The sequence below is a fragment of the Ascaphus truei genome, chromosome 21 (assembly GCF_040206685.1).
Source record: "Ascaphus truei isolate aAscTru1 chromosome 21, aAscTru1.hap1, whole genome shotgun sequence".
Taxonomy (NCBI): domain Eukaryota; kingdom Metazoa; phylum Chordata; class Amphibia; order Anura; family Ascaphidae; genus Ascaphus; species Ascaphus truei.
In genome coordinates this window covers 3614978-3629849 of record NC_134503.1, presented here as the reverse complement: position 1 = coordinate 3629849, position 14872 = coordinate 3614978, and the positions used below count along the sequence as shown (strand labels likewise).

At 46.6% G+C, this 14872-nt stretch overlaps 2 protein-coding genes across 2 annotated transcripts in view; one reads left to right on the top strand and one right to left on the bottom strand.

Moving 5' to 3' along the window:
* The window catches only part of RIBC1 (RIB43A domain with coiled-coils 1), a 538781-nt gene that overhangs the window by 62675 nt on the left and 461234 nt on the right, over positions 1-14872 (top strand). The gene's annotated exons all lie outside the window — the stretch shown is intronic.
* The window catches only part of COL27A1 (collagen type XXVII alpha 1 chain), a 263084-nt gene that overhangs the window by 166708 nt on the left and 81504 nt on the right, over positions 1-14872 (bottom strand). Inside the window, 4 exon segments of the mRNA XM_075578501.1 lie at positions 1761-1814; positions 5917-5970; positions 6538-6591; positions 14293-14337. Of these exon segments, the coding sequence (XP_075434616.1) occupies positions 1761-1814; positions 5917-5970; positions 6538-6591; positions 14293-14337 (207 nt within the window).

The following is a 14872-nucleotide window of genomic DNA, read 5'->3' as shown; positions in this document are numbered from 1 at the left end:
GCAATTAAAAAGCACGACGTTGGTATCTGATGGGAGCTCGGGACCGAGCGGAGACCAGAGGTTTGTTGTTTATCTAGCTGCGCTCTCCAACTAAAACACATCCAGGAAATCAGCGAGAGGCGAAATGCCTGCAAAGCGTGGGAGCGCCCTGCGCAAGAGCCACTGGGGTGGTGGAAGTGCAATCTGGACACACTCGCTCCATTAATTAAATCCCATGGCTGGCTGTAACATCATTATGTTTCTCTCGCTCAGCACAAAACCCACAAATGTGTGTTACCAAAGTCCCTCACGCTTCCTTTTTACCATTTAAAGCTTAGAATACTTAGAAATTGTGTAACGGTATAATACAGGGGTGCCATTGTGTTATTAAATAATGTTTGCCCCGCATGGGGGTGTGTGTGTACAGTATGTACACACACACACACACACACACACACGAGTACCCCAGAGGAAGGTCCCCACTGTGGACCAAAAAGTCAGGATTGTTTACCTGATGGATCAATAAATCCTCTTTTTTTGCATTCCCCCCCGTTTTGCGCTGGTACATTGATCACTCTGTGATCTTACCCCTCTATTATTACCCGTGCACCACCGGCCTCTCTGCTGAGAGGTTCTGACCTGGTGTGGCGGGCAGTTCTTGTTATATATGGACATTACTAACACTGAAGTTTAGTTCCCGGGATGAACTGACACACTGCTATGTATCAACGTGTTCTCTACACCAGGGGGGCTCCCCCTCCCCCCCCCCCAACAGGGCAGGTTATCAGGATATCCCTGCTTCAGCACAGGTGTCTCAATCAGTCCATGCTTCAGCACAGCTGGCTCAGTCATTGACTGAGCCACCGATTGAGCCACCTGTGCTGAAGCAGGGATATCCACGGGAGGTGCCTTCCGGCACTAGAAGGTGTCTTATGAAATAGCACTGCTTAGTATATGGGTCAATTGAGCACAAGCATCAAGCGCCGATCTGGGTTATAGCGCCCTTTCCGGCGTTAACTCAGATTGACTTGATACATGTGACCCCGCGTGAGAAGAAACCTCCGTCACCATTGGAAACTCAGGCTCGACTTGAGCCAATGCAACAGCAGCAGTTGAACTGGTAAATGACGCGGCTATAAACGAACATATAAACAGCTACATCTTCTGTCAGAGGCTCATGGGAATGAAGGTTTAACACCGTTATCCAAAGGGCAATTCCCTGTCATTCAAACGCAGCAATGACTCAGTGTCACAATGCACAAGCTGTTTCTAATCATCTGATGTCACAGAAGTAATGCCGCTGGAATGGAAAGCTACGACTGGACAATGGTCCCCTGTTTTGGAAATAAATATCTAGCCTTCAACGTAATATTTATTGCCCATTGCAGCCTCTCTCAGCTTTGCTGTAGAAGGTCACTACCCTGCAGTAATCATCTTCCACCCCAGTGACCCTTCCCTTGAATTCTTCTCTTCCTACTTTTCTCTGTGCGGAGATGAGGTGACCAACCTATGCCAATAAGGGGGTCCCCGCCAGCACCCCTCAGATAGTCTGTGCCACCAGAGCCAATAGCCAGTGTTATTGTGGAATCCCAGAGGCCCCATCCATGGAGAATGGGGAAGATCTTGGTAGAGCTGTAAGGGGCAAGAACTGACCTTCACAGCTCTCCCGGCCCCAAGTCGGTCGCCACTGGCACAGAGATAGACAATGACATTTAGGAAAGAGAGGACAGGTCCTATTATAAGAAGATCAGCAGAGCAGCAATGCTAGAATGATACCATACCTCTGGGCCTGGAGGACCGGGAATCCCAACCGAACCTTTATCTCCTGGTTTTCCCTAAAAGAATGATGGAGATATCAGGTGAGACAGAGACCCTTTTCCTTCACTACTTCCTTTTACTGCAGTTATGTTCATAATCACTCCATTAAACAACCCAACCAGCATCGTTGAACTTTAACCCAGGTCATGGATTTTAGTGGCTCAAGTGTGACAGTCACTAGCTATCTCCCAGACAGATGTAACGAGTGGCCATCCATGGTCAATAACCACCATTGGCCCTTCATCAAAAGATACCGGTAACTCGTATCTTTTCTCATTCTCTGCGGGGATTAAATCGATGCAGATTGGGGGAACAGAGGTTACAGAGGGTTCTGTTTGGGGGAACAGAGGTTACAGAGGGTTCTGTTTGGGGGAACAGAGGTTTACAGAGGCTGCATCTGACAAAGGAGTTACTTCCCGACACGTCATGCAGTTTAGGGAGCGTCTCTGCCGCTATTGGTCCGTATCTTGTGTTTTTTTGCCCCTATATATATATATATGTATTACTTCCTGGTAAAATATTTTTAAAATATATTTTGCATACGTTTTTTTATTATATTGTTTGTATTCTTAATATATATTCCTAGATTTATACTTTTTGGCCGTGCAAATCCTATATTTATACTTTTTTGGTGTGCAATTCCTATATTTATACTTTTTGGGCGTGCAATTCCTATATTTATACTTTTTGGGCGTGCAATTCCTATATTTATACTTTTTGGGCGTGCAGTTCCTATATTTATACTTTTTGGGCGTGCAAATCCTATATTTATACTTTTTTGGCGTGCAATTCCTATATTTATACTTTTTGGGCGTGCAATTCCTATATTTATACTTTTTGGGCGTGCAATTCCTATATTTATACTTTTTTGGCGTGCAATTCCTATATTTATACTTTTTGGGCGTGCAATTCCTATATTTATACTTTTTGGGCGTGCAATTCCTATATTTATACTTTTTGGGCATGCAATTCCTATATTTATACTTTTTGGGCGTGCAATTCCTATATTTATACTTTTTGGGCGTGCAATTCCTATACTTATACTTTTTGGGCGTGCAATTCCTATACTTATACTTTTTGGGCGTGCAATTCCTATACTTATACTTTTTGGGCGTGCAATTCCTATACTTATACTTTTTGGGCGTGCAATTCCTATACTTATACTTTTTGGGCGTGCAATTCCTATATTTATACTTTTTGGGCATGCAATTCCTATATTTATACTTTTTGGGCGTGCAATTCCTATATTTATACTTTTTTGGCGTGCAGTTCCTATATTTATACTCTTTGGGCGTGCAATTCCTATATTTATACTCTTTGGGCGTGCAATTCCTATATTTATACTTTTTGGGCGTGCAATTCCTATATTTATACTTTTTGGGCGTGCAATTCCTATACTTATACTTTTTGGGCGTGCAATTCCTATACTTATACTTTTTGGGCGTGCAATTCCTATACTTATACTTTTTGGGCGTGCAATTCCTATACTTATACTTTTTGGGCGTGCAATTCCTATACTTATACTTTTTGGGCGTGCAATTCCTATATTTATACTTTTTGGGCGTGCAGTTCCTATATTTATACTTTTTGGGCGTGCAGTTCCTATATTTATACTTTTTGGGCGTGCAATTCCTATACTTATACTTTTTGGGCGTGCAATTCCTATACTTATACTTTTTGGGCGTGCAATTCCTATACTTATACTTTTTGGGCGTGCAATTCCTATACTTATACTTTTTGGGCGTGCAATTCCTATACTTATACTTTTTGGGCGTGCAATTCCTATATTTATACTTTTTGGGCGTGCAGTTCCTATATTTATACTTTTTGGGCGTGCAATTCCTATATTTATACTTTTTGGGCGTGCAATTCCTATACTTATACTTTTTGGGCGTGCAATTCCTATACTTATACTTTTTGGGCGTGCAATTCCTATATTTATACTTTTTGGGCGTGCAATTCCTATATTTATACTTTTTGGGCGTGCAATTCCTATACTTATACTTTTTGGGCGTGCAGTTCCTATATTTATACTTTTTGGGCGTGCAATTCCTATATTTATACTTTTTGGGCGTGCAATTCCTATACTTATACTTTTTGGGCGTGCAATTCCTATACTTATACTTTTTGGGCGTGCAATTCCTATACTTATACTTTTTTGGTGTGCAATTCCTATATTTATACTTTTTGGGCGTGCAATTCCTATACTTATACTTTTTTGGTGTGCAATTCCTATATTTATACTCTTTGGGCGTGCAGTTCCTATATTTATACTTTTTGGGCGTGCAGTTCCTATATTTATACTTTTTTGGCGTGCAATTCCTATATTTATACTTTTTGGGCGTGCAATTCCTATACTTATACTTTTTGGGCGTGCAATTCCTATATTTATACTTTTGGGGTGTGCAGTTCCTATATTTATACTTTTTGGGCGTGCAGTTCCTATATTTATACTTTTTGGGCGTGCAATTCCTATATTTATACTTTTTTGGCGTGCAATTCCTATATTTATACTTTTATGGCGTGCAATTCCTATAGTTATACTTTTTGGGCGTGCAATTCCTATACTTATACTTTTTGGGCGTGCAATTCCTAGATTTATACTTTTTGGCCGTGCAATTCCTATACTTATACTTTTTGGGCGTGCAGTTCCTATATTTATACTCTTTGGGCGTGCAATTCCTATATTTATACTTTTTGGGCGTGCAATTCCTATATTTATACTTTTTGGGCGTGCAATTCCTATATTTATACTTTTTGGGCGTGCAATTCCTATATTTATACTTTTTGGGCGTGCAATTCCTATACTTATACTTTTTGGGCGTGCAATTCCTATACTTATACTTTTTGGGCGTGCAATTCCTATACTTATACTTTTTGGGCGTGCAATTCCTATATTTATACTTTTTGGGCGTGCAATTCCTATACTTATACTTTTTGGGCGTGCAATTCCTATACTTATACTTTTTGGGCGTGCAGTTCCTATACTTATACTTTTTGGGCGTGCAGTTCCTATACTTATACTTTTTGGGCGTGCAGTTCCTATATTTATACTTTTTGGGCGTGCAGTTCCTATATTTATACTTTTTGGGCGTGCAATTCCTATATTTATACTTTTTGGGCGTGCAATTCCTATACTTATACTTTTTGGGCGTGCAATTCCTATACTTATACTTTTTGGGCGTGCAATTCCTATACTTATACTTTTTGGGCGTGCAATTCCTATACTTATACTTTTTGGGCGTGCAATTCCTATATTTATACTTTTTGGGCGTGCATATCCTATATTTATATTTTTTGGGCGTGCAGTTCCTATATTTATACTTTTTGGGCGTGCAAATCCTATATTTATACTTTTTGGGCGTGCAGTTCCTATATTTATACTTTTTGGGCGTGCAGTTCCTATATTTATACTTTTTGGGCGTGCAATTCCTATACTTATACTTTTTGGGCATGCAATTCCTATATTTATACTTTTTGGGCGTGCATATCCTATATTTATATTTTTTGGGCGTGCAGTTCCTATATTTATACTTTTTGGGCGTGCAAATCCTATATTTATACTTTTTGGGCGTGCAGTTCCTATATTTATACTTTTTGGGCGTGCAGTTCCTATATTTATACTTTTTGGGCGTGCAGTTCCTATATTTATACTTTTTGGGCGTGCAGTTCCTATATTTATACTTTTGGGCGTGCAGTTCCTATATTTATACTTTTGGGTGTGCAGTTCCTATATTTATACTTTTGGGGTGTGCAGTTCCTATATTTACACTTTTGGGGTGTGCAGTGTCTTGTTTCGGCCCTATTTGGAGGATGCTCTCCGTGTAGGATAGTGTTGCGGGGCTTGTACACTCCTCCCCGTTAGAGACATTACACTTGCACCGCTCGTCAGAATCTTGTTTTTCTTTCCTCACTACTTCTTTGGTTTTTGTGTATTTTGGAGCGATTCCTTTTAAACATCCTTTTTTTCCCCCTGAAAGGTTACACAATGGTTTTATATTTAACATTCCTCCCAAAACAGAAGCCTGGTGGAGGAGTTTCCCAATAAAATAATATTTATGGGATCCCAAATGGGAATATAAAAGACAATTTGCACCAGGTTAAGGAAACAGAACTTACCAGCGGGCCTAACCGCCCACGCACTCCTGTTGCCCCCGGGAGACCTTGACTGCCCTAAGGATTACATAAATAAATAAAGACACAAAAAACCCTAAGAACAATTCTACCTGCTGGAGACGTTCTAGTGCATAAGCACAGCAGTTGGAATTCACCAGTGGAAGCAACCTTCTGTGTAACGCCATTAACTCTCTCTGCTGCCAAAAAAATGACAGCTCAAGCAGTTACAAACTCAGAACGTATCCTCTGGGTGATTTCTAGTGGTTCGAACTTGTTGAAATGCACTTGGAAAGAAAAGGACACCCCCAATATCTAGAACAAGCTTGGCCGCCCTCATCTGCATGGAAGAGAATACCGTTCATCCCTACTCCAACTGGAGTCTTCTAGGTGGGAGCGGTCTTAGCTGGCCAATCAAAATCTCTGCGCTCAAGGAACTCTGGGAATGGTGATCCCAATTCTCATGTGTCTAGTAGTGAAGCCCTATCTCAGGCCAGCATCCAGTGCGAAGTACATCACTAAACAGTATGGTAGGGACCGGTAAAGTGGTTGGACCCTTGAGAAGTAAGATACAGAGAGGGGGTCAGACATTATCTCAGACAGAGAGAAAAGGATAGGTCCTCTTACCTTGTCTCCCTGAAATCCGACATCTCCGGGAACCCCTGGGAATCCCTGATAGCCCTAAATACACATCACCAAAGAAAGTTACAATGGGCATCGAGAACGTCAGCTGCCACCAGGAGGGGTCACAAGCTGGCATCGCATGTTCCTTGTGTGTAGCAATACAATCAAACGGCAGACAAATATTTCCGTACCCCTGCATCCAGCAGCCCTTCTCGCTGACCAAGAGCGGCCAGAGAGAGCGCACACGTAATATCCCACCGCAGCAAGGCGCAGAAATCCCGAGCCAGACAGGCGGCTTCCATTGTGTGATGTTGGTATTGTGTGTCACAGAGGGGGGTCACGTCTGTGTACACACAAATTCATATACAGGTGTACGGGACACCAATATACTGCCACATTATAGCCCCCGTCCGGAACTGAAGCGGGGTGGAAAATACACAGACATTCATTCTCCCTGCTCTCTCGTATCACCGGAGGATTCAAGTCAAAGCTCTTGAAAATAACACAAGCGTAATAAAAACACAGGTCTGGCACAAGCCGACTGAGGTTTTGCTTTTACTACAGCATATCCCAGAGCAATAGCCATATATATCCTTCCCGCAGCTGCACTGTGCTTTACTAGTGGTGATGGGACACGCAGATAAATCTCTCCACACTGGATATAAGGAAGGAATGGAAAGGGCTGATGGAAAGCCAATTACAGAACGCTTACACGCAAAGCATGCTTCTGGGAACCACAAATAACCATCCCCATGTACGCAGAGAAGGGTGGGAGCCGTGTCAGTCCTTCCTTCCATGTAGTAACACAGGTGGGAGAGGGAGTAGTAACACAGGAGGGAGAGGGAGTAGTAACACAGGTGGGAGAGGGAGTAGTAACAGAGGTGGGAGAGGGAGTAGTAACACAGGTGGGAGAGGGAGTAGTAACACAGGTGGGAGAGGGAGAAGTAACACAGGTGGGAGAGGGAGTAGTAACACAGGTGGGAGAGGGAGAAGTAACACAGGTGGGAGAGGGAGAAGTAACACAGGTGGGAGAGGGAGAAGTAACACAGGTGGGAGAGGGCGTAGTAACACAGGTGGGAGAGGGAGAAGTAACACAGGTGGGAGAGGGAGAAGTAACAAGGGTGGGAGAGGGAGTAGTAACACAGGTTGGAGAGGGAGTAGTAACACAGGTGGGAGAGGGAGTAGTAACACAGGTGGGAGAGGGAGAAGTAACACAGGTGGGAGAGGGAGTAGTAACACAGGTGGGAGAGGGAGTAGTAACACAGGTGGGAGAGGGAGTAGTAACACAGGTGGGAGAGGGAGTAGTAACACAGGTGGGAGAGGGAGAAGTAACACAGGTGGGAGAGGAAGTAGTAACAGAGGTGGGAGAGGCAGTAGTAACACAGGTGGGAGAGGGAGTAGTAACAGAGGAGGGAGAGGGAGTAGGGGGTCCAATACCTTTTATTGGACCAACAAGTAGTTGATATGTTACAAGCTTTCCCACCTCTCAGGGTCCTTCGTGGGGTACGGCAGAAATACAGGAACACAATATAATATACTGTGTATGTAAGAGGGATATCTCCTTACAATGGATGTTGAGAGGAAGTAGGGAATAAGATAATGTATAAACAGGAAGCCTTATTCCCCACTTCCTCTCACCATCCATTGTAAGGCCGCGTCCATGTTTAGTGCTTGCGGGCGGAGGCGCGCTTCTGCTCGGCACTGAGCCCCTACAGCCGCAATGAGAGCGGCTTTGGTAGGGGCTCGCCTACGCTTCCATGCGCTTGCGGAAGCGCAGGTCTTAGGAAAATGTTAAATCTTCGCGCTTGCCGGAGCGCAGGGCCGGTCACGTAAGCGGTTCGCCCAATGAGGGCGAACCAGCTCCGTGACGCCACTGGCCCGCCCGTCGACACGCCCCGACACGCCCCCGGACGGCGCGCTGTCTAAGGCCAGGGAAAGCACCCGCTTTCCCTCAGCCTCAGCGCGCCTCCGCCCGCCAGCAATAACCATGGCCGAGGCCTTAGCCGATATCTCTCTTACATACACTGTACAGGCATACCCCGCATTAACATACGCAATGGGACCGGAGCATGTATGTAAAGCGAAAATGTACTTAAAGTGAAGCACTACCTTTTCCCCACTTATCGATGCATGTACTGTACTGCAATCGTTATATACGTGCATAACTGATGTAAATAACGCATGTGTAACAGGCTCTATAGTCTCCCCGCTTGTGCACAGCTTCGGTACAGGTAGGGAGCCGGTATTGCTGTTCAGGACGTGCTGACAGGCGCATGCGCGAGCTGCTGTTTGCCTATTGGGCGATATGTCCTTACTCGCGAGTGTACTTAAAGTGAGTGTCCTTAAACCGGGGTATGCCTGTATATAACATTGTGTTTCTGCATTTCTGCCGTACCCCATGAAGGACCCCGAGAGGTTGGAAAGCTTGTATCATTTCAACTACTTGTTGGTCCAATAAAAGTTATCACACCCGCTCCTCCCTCTCCCTCCTCTGTTACTACTCCCTCTCCCACCTCTGTTACTACTCCCTCTCCCTCCTCTGTTACTACTCCCTCTCCCACCTCTGTTACTACTCCCTCTCCCTCCTCTGTTACTACTCCCTCTCTCTCCTCTGTTACTACTCCCTCTCCCACCTCTGTTAGTACTCCCTCTCCCTCCTCTGTTACTACTCCCTCTCCCTCCCTTGTTACTACATCTATATGTAACTCATTTATGACAACGTTCCCCCTTTTTTACATTAATACTATCAAAAAAAGGACCATTTGTAATTACGGTTGCGAGAGAGAAAAAAAACGGACTGGATCCCTTTGTTACCATCGCTTCTCTGAAAATGGAATCGGTTGCAGGATGAATCAGTACTAAGTAGCACCACTGCACACGTCCTACCAACCATACCAGGGGCTGGAAATGTCGGCACGGTGAGGTCAGCCGAACATTCCACCGTCACCAACACAAGCACCAAATGGGGAACAGTAGTGGCTGGATGTTAGAGGGGTTGGACCACAGCAGAACTTACACAGCTTCATGCATTATGGCAGAGGTGGCTAAATCCAGTCCTCAAGGGCCACCAACAGGTCAGGGATTCAGGATATCCCTGCTTCAGCACAGGTGGCTCAATCAGTGGCTCAGTCTTCGACTGAGCCACTGATTGAGCCACCTGTGCTGAAGCAGAGACTGATTGAGCCACCTGTGCTGAAGCTGGAACTGACAGCCGCCATGTGCTGAAGCAGGGATATCCTGAAAACCGGACCTGTTGGCGGCCCTTGAGGACTGGAGGGTCTTTTGATGCGGTGCGGATACCAGACCCATTGTTAACAACGGATCTGTGGGGTTCTGGAACTGTATATATATAGTGATATACGGGTGTCCGCGTTCCTAAAGGGTCAGTGGTAACAAAGCCATATTTATAAAGCATCCCAATGATGGCTAACCTGTGTGTTTTGAGGACGCACACAAATCTTTCTAAATGAACATCGTCTCAAAACTAAAAATACATTATTTTTACAATAAAAAGGTTTGAGAAAAGGCAAAGTAACGGCAAGTGCGTAACAACAAACATGCAGACAGGCAGGGGGGGACAGTGCTGTACTGAGACCCTCCTCATAGGGGGGACAGCGCTGTACTGAGACCCTCCTCATAGGGGGACAGTGCTGTACTGAGACCCTCCTCATAGGGGGGACAGCGCTGTACCGAGACCCTCCTCATAGGGGGGACAGCGCTGTACTGAGACCCTCCTCATAGGGGGGACAGCGCTGTACTGAGACCCTCCTCATAGGGGGGACAGCGCTGTACTGAGACCCTCCTCATAGGGGGGACAGCGCTGTACCGAGACCCTCCTCATAGGGGGGACAGTGCTGTACTGAGACCCTCCTCATAGGGGGACAGCGCTGTACTGATACCCTCCTCATAGGGGGACAGTGCTGTACTGAGACCCTCCTCATAGGGGGGACAGCGCTGTACTGAGACCCTCCTCATAGGGGGACAGTGCTGTACTGAGACCCTCCTCATAGGGGGGACAGCGCTGTACCGAGACCCTCCTCATAGGGGGGACAGCGCTGTACTGAGACCCTCCTCATAGGGGGGACAGTGCTGTACCGAGACCCTCCTCATAGGGGGGACAGCGCTGTACTGAGACCCTCCTCATAGGGGGGACAGCGCTGTACCGAGACCCTCCTCATAGGGGGGACAGCGCTGTACCGAGACCCTCCTCATAGGGGGGACAGCGCTGTACCGAGACCCTCCTCATAGGGGGGACAGCGCTGTACCGAGACCCTCCTCATAGGGGGGACAGCGCTGTACCGAGACCCTCCTCATAGCACTGAAGAACTGTTTCCCATTACAGAAGAACTGCAATAATAACTGTCTCAGCAATTAGCTGCTCAGCAGATGCTTCAGCGTCGTCACTTGAATACATGTTCTAATTCCCCTCTGCATTCTTCTGCTTTAATTTTGCCTCACATTTGTATCCAATTGTACATGAATAACGAAGACATGATCCTTGGTTAGAACGAGGAGGAACGGGACGGGGGGTAGTGGGGGTGTTAGGGGGGGGGGGGGTGGAGGAGACAGGAATCCAGCTTTTTTTTTTTTTTGTCCTTTTTGGCATTTACCAAAATTGCTAAAGCCTTGCGGGCTGGAATTACAGACTCTCTATTTTGTTATTTGGGTTTTTTTTGCTACTAGTTGAGTTCCTATAGATACCGGCAAAGGTAAGGAGCCAGAACCCCCGAGATCGGAAAACGCCAAAAAGCAGGAGACGGGATGTGGAATCCTGGAAAACCCGCAATTACTCCCCAAACCCACGGCAGTCAGCAAGGCTCCTCACATGGAAAGCGTTACACGAGCTGCCCCTCATCCCATCCCATAATCCCAATGGGGGTTCCATTATAGCAGCAGGTTATGCTCATAAGGGGAGGTGTGAGGGGGGGGGGGGAATTGGACCCCCTCTCTGCAAATGAATGTGCTGCACTGGATAATGATAAGGAGTATATCTCCTCTCCCCCCCTCAGAGTTATTTAAGGGTAACACCTCATGGGACAGTCCCTCTGTAGGAGTCGCTCCCTTGGTATTTGCAGGGGGGGCTCGGATCGTTATTTTGGGGGGGGCTCGGATCGTTATTTTGGGATCTTTCGTTCTAGTCTAAGCAGAAGGTTTAACCCTTTGACTGGCTCTCCAAGGTCCACATAGTATCTACGTCACAGGGATTTTTTTATTGGCGCTCGTTTTCTAAGGGAGATGTGGCGCGCGGGGGGGGGGGGGGGGGGAACGGAGGAGGGGGCTTCTCTTCTGTAACCAGCGACGCCATGATCATGTGACCACGTGGTGGAGCAGTCACGTGATCGCGGTGTGCCGGAGGGGAAGTGGCACTCTGGTTCCCGAAGAGTTAAAGCAGTGATGCCCTCTTGACGCCCGCTTTCTTTGTTGGGGGGGTGCGAACCCTAATTCTAACCCTACTGCGGAGGACTGCAGCGCTCCCACATCAATGTGACTATTTAACTCTCGCTGTCAGACAGGTTTGCCACCCAGCGTAAGGTAACGCGCTCCGGGTTCTGTTTGGCTGGGAAGAGGACATGTGTCCTGTGCAAAGATGGCCGCTATCTGGGAGTCACTGAGTCATAGTGCGTTGCTTAGCAACGCACTAAGGTCGGAACCTCTGGCTGCAACAGGGTGATGTCATAGATCTACTGGTCTGTCAAGCGACATCACAACTGTGCGGTGTGCAAAAAAGGCACAAGATGAAGCTGAAGGAGCGATTGGAATCCCAATGTCCTTGGGCAAGTCACTTTATCTCCCTGTGCCTCAGGCGCCACCATTAGATTGTAAGCTCTGCGGGGCAGGGACACATTCTGCCTGCAAAACTCTATGTACAGCGCTGGGTGCACTGCCAGTGCTCCATAGGGAAGAAGATCATCACACACACGGTTGACCATGTAGCTCCTCAAAGCTCTCCCTGTATCATTGCTCCTCTCACTACCGCAACAGCAACCGCACTGCTGTGGGTTTTCGGGAGGGTGGGCTCACCCCCGTGTTGGCCTCTAAACCTTTAGTGAAAGAGGAGCTATGAAGAAGGGAGAGAGGGAATTGTATGCTCAGGAGCCGCAGGAAGGGAGAGATCAGGGATGCCGAGGACCCAAAACAAACCGCAACATGCCACAAAAATTCTCGTGTGCTTTTCAACGTTAACATCAAGTCCTGGACGCCATCCAACTAAGCCCAGCGCTCTTCACACGGACAACTCGTACGTCGTCTGCAAGGTGACCCTCATCTAGAGTCCCACGGAACCCTGACTGTGCAGGTTCCCCGGCACTGCTCCCGATCACATAGCTACATGTCTGGGTCACGGAGTCCAATAGCAAAGGAAAGCTGGACACCCCCATTAAATAGCCACACTGACTGCATGCAGTATACACCACTGTGTGTTTCATTTATCCCGGGTAGCCGTGGGGAAAGCATTTGCGGCTACAGCACAGGTAGGATAGCATCGCTAGGCTTCCAGCGTTAGAGTGACAGAGACGGGAACCCTACAGGAGTAAGCCAGCGCCAGCCACGTTCTAAGGTAGAGCAGCGTTCCGAGGTTCTTCATCAGGAGTCTGCACTCGGTAAGCCTACTGCGTGCATTACCGTGCGTTCATCAACAAACCCCTAACATGCGTGCTGTGTGTAACCTTCACACCCGTCTACAAACCTGAGTAACTTGGGATTCCCTTCTTTATTTTATTTTGCAGCTTGTGATACTCTATTGAAAAGTTATTATTATTGTTTTTGTATTATTCCCCGACACTTTTCTTTCAATAACTCACACTTTTATTAATAAATGAAAACTATCTTTTGTTAATGTTAATTTTGTCAGTTAGAAATAAATAATAATAATTAGGAAAAACAGTCATCTTTAAATATGATATCAAAATATGTTTGACATTAATTTACCGCTGCGCACTCAGGGCATCTGCACGGAATTATATCTCTCCCTAAAATGATGGAGTGATGATCACGGGACATTTGTTGGAAGAATATCTTAGGAAGAACAGGAAATGTGTCTAATTTAGTCTGACACTCGAGTGAGTTCGGAAGATCTTCTTACATGGGAGAATGTCAACATCGTCTGCAGATCTCATTACAAGGGAAGTATTTTAAGTAATAGAGGTGTGGCGAACTTATTCCAACACGCAGAATCTATGGGTAGATAGGAAGACGTGAGGCTGCTGTGAGATGTCTGGGGAAAGGCCGGCGAGAGAGACAGACAGTTACGGTGATGATACGCCGACGTAATCAAGACTGCTAAAAAGTGGTTTTGATTCCCTTGTATGGAGGGGTGGGTAGTTCCTTATTAGCTATGACATCACGTTAAGTGGCCTAGGGTGTCCTGAAAGATACGTGGTACCATATCTGGTAATACAGAAAGCAGCTCGCAAGTCTTCTATTCAGTAAGCCAGGAGTTCTCAACTCCAGTCCTCAAGGGCCACCAACAGGCCAGGTTTTCTGGATAACCAGCTTCAGCACATGTGGCTCAATCAGTGGCTCAGTCGAAGACCCTGTGCTAAAAGCAGGGACTGATTTAGTCACCTGTGCTGAAGCAGGGATATCCTTAAAACCTGGCCTGTTGGTGGCCCTTGAGGACAGGAGTTGAGCGCCGCTGCTAAGCTGTGAGAGGCCCGGAGACGCGACGAGACGCGTGCGCGGTGCAGTGAATAGGAGCAGCGAGAATAGCAGGGGGTTCCGGCATGCAAAACACAATGCAGTAAGGGAGGTTCCGGTCACCTTATCACCTTTCAGTCCAGATTCTCCTGGGTTCCCCGGCAGCCCCTGAAAAACAAAAACACCCCAACTGTAACAGTGCTAAAAACCATCACTTCCTGACCCCACCCCCCAGCTGGTAATTGTTATGTTGCAGCATGAAGCAGTATGGAGTACCACTCCACCAGGCTATTGCTTTTCACCATGTAACCCCCCCCCCCCCAAAAAAAAACCACATTTGGTAGATCTTCCAAACCCTCTTCTAAACCGGGAGACTAACTGTGAAGGGTCTGCCTGTCCTGTTAGATATTGCTGTGGGTTAGAGCAGGGGCGCTTATCTCCAGGGCTCGAGCTCCACCAACAGGTCAGGTTTTGAGGATATCCCAGCTTCAGCACAGGTGGCTCTGATTGAGCCACTATACTGAAGCAGGGACTGCTTGAGCTACCTATGCAACAGCAAGGATACCCTGAAAACCTGACCTGTTGGGGGGAGGAGGGGGAGGGCAGTGAGAGGCGATTTTTCGGGGTTGCTGATGCTATGCAGGTTATTTATATTTTAACCCCTTCAGTTGCCTTGCCATACCCCAGCAGGAGGAAGGCCTGA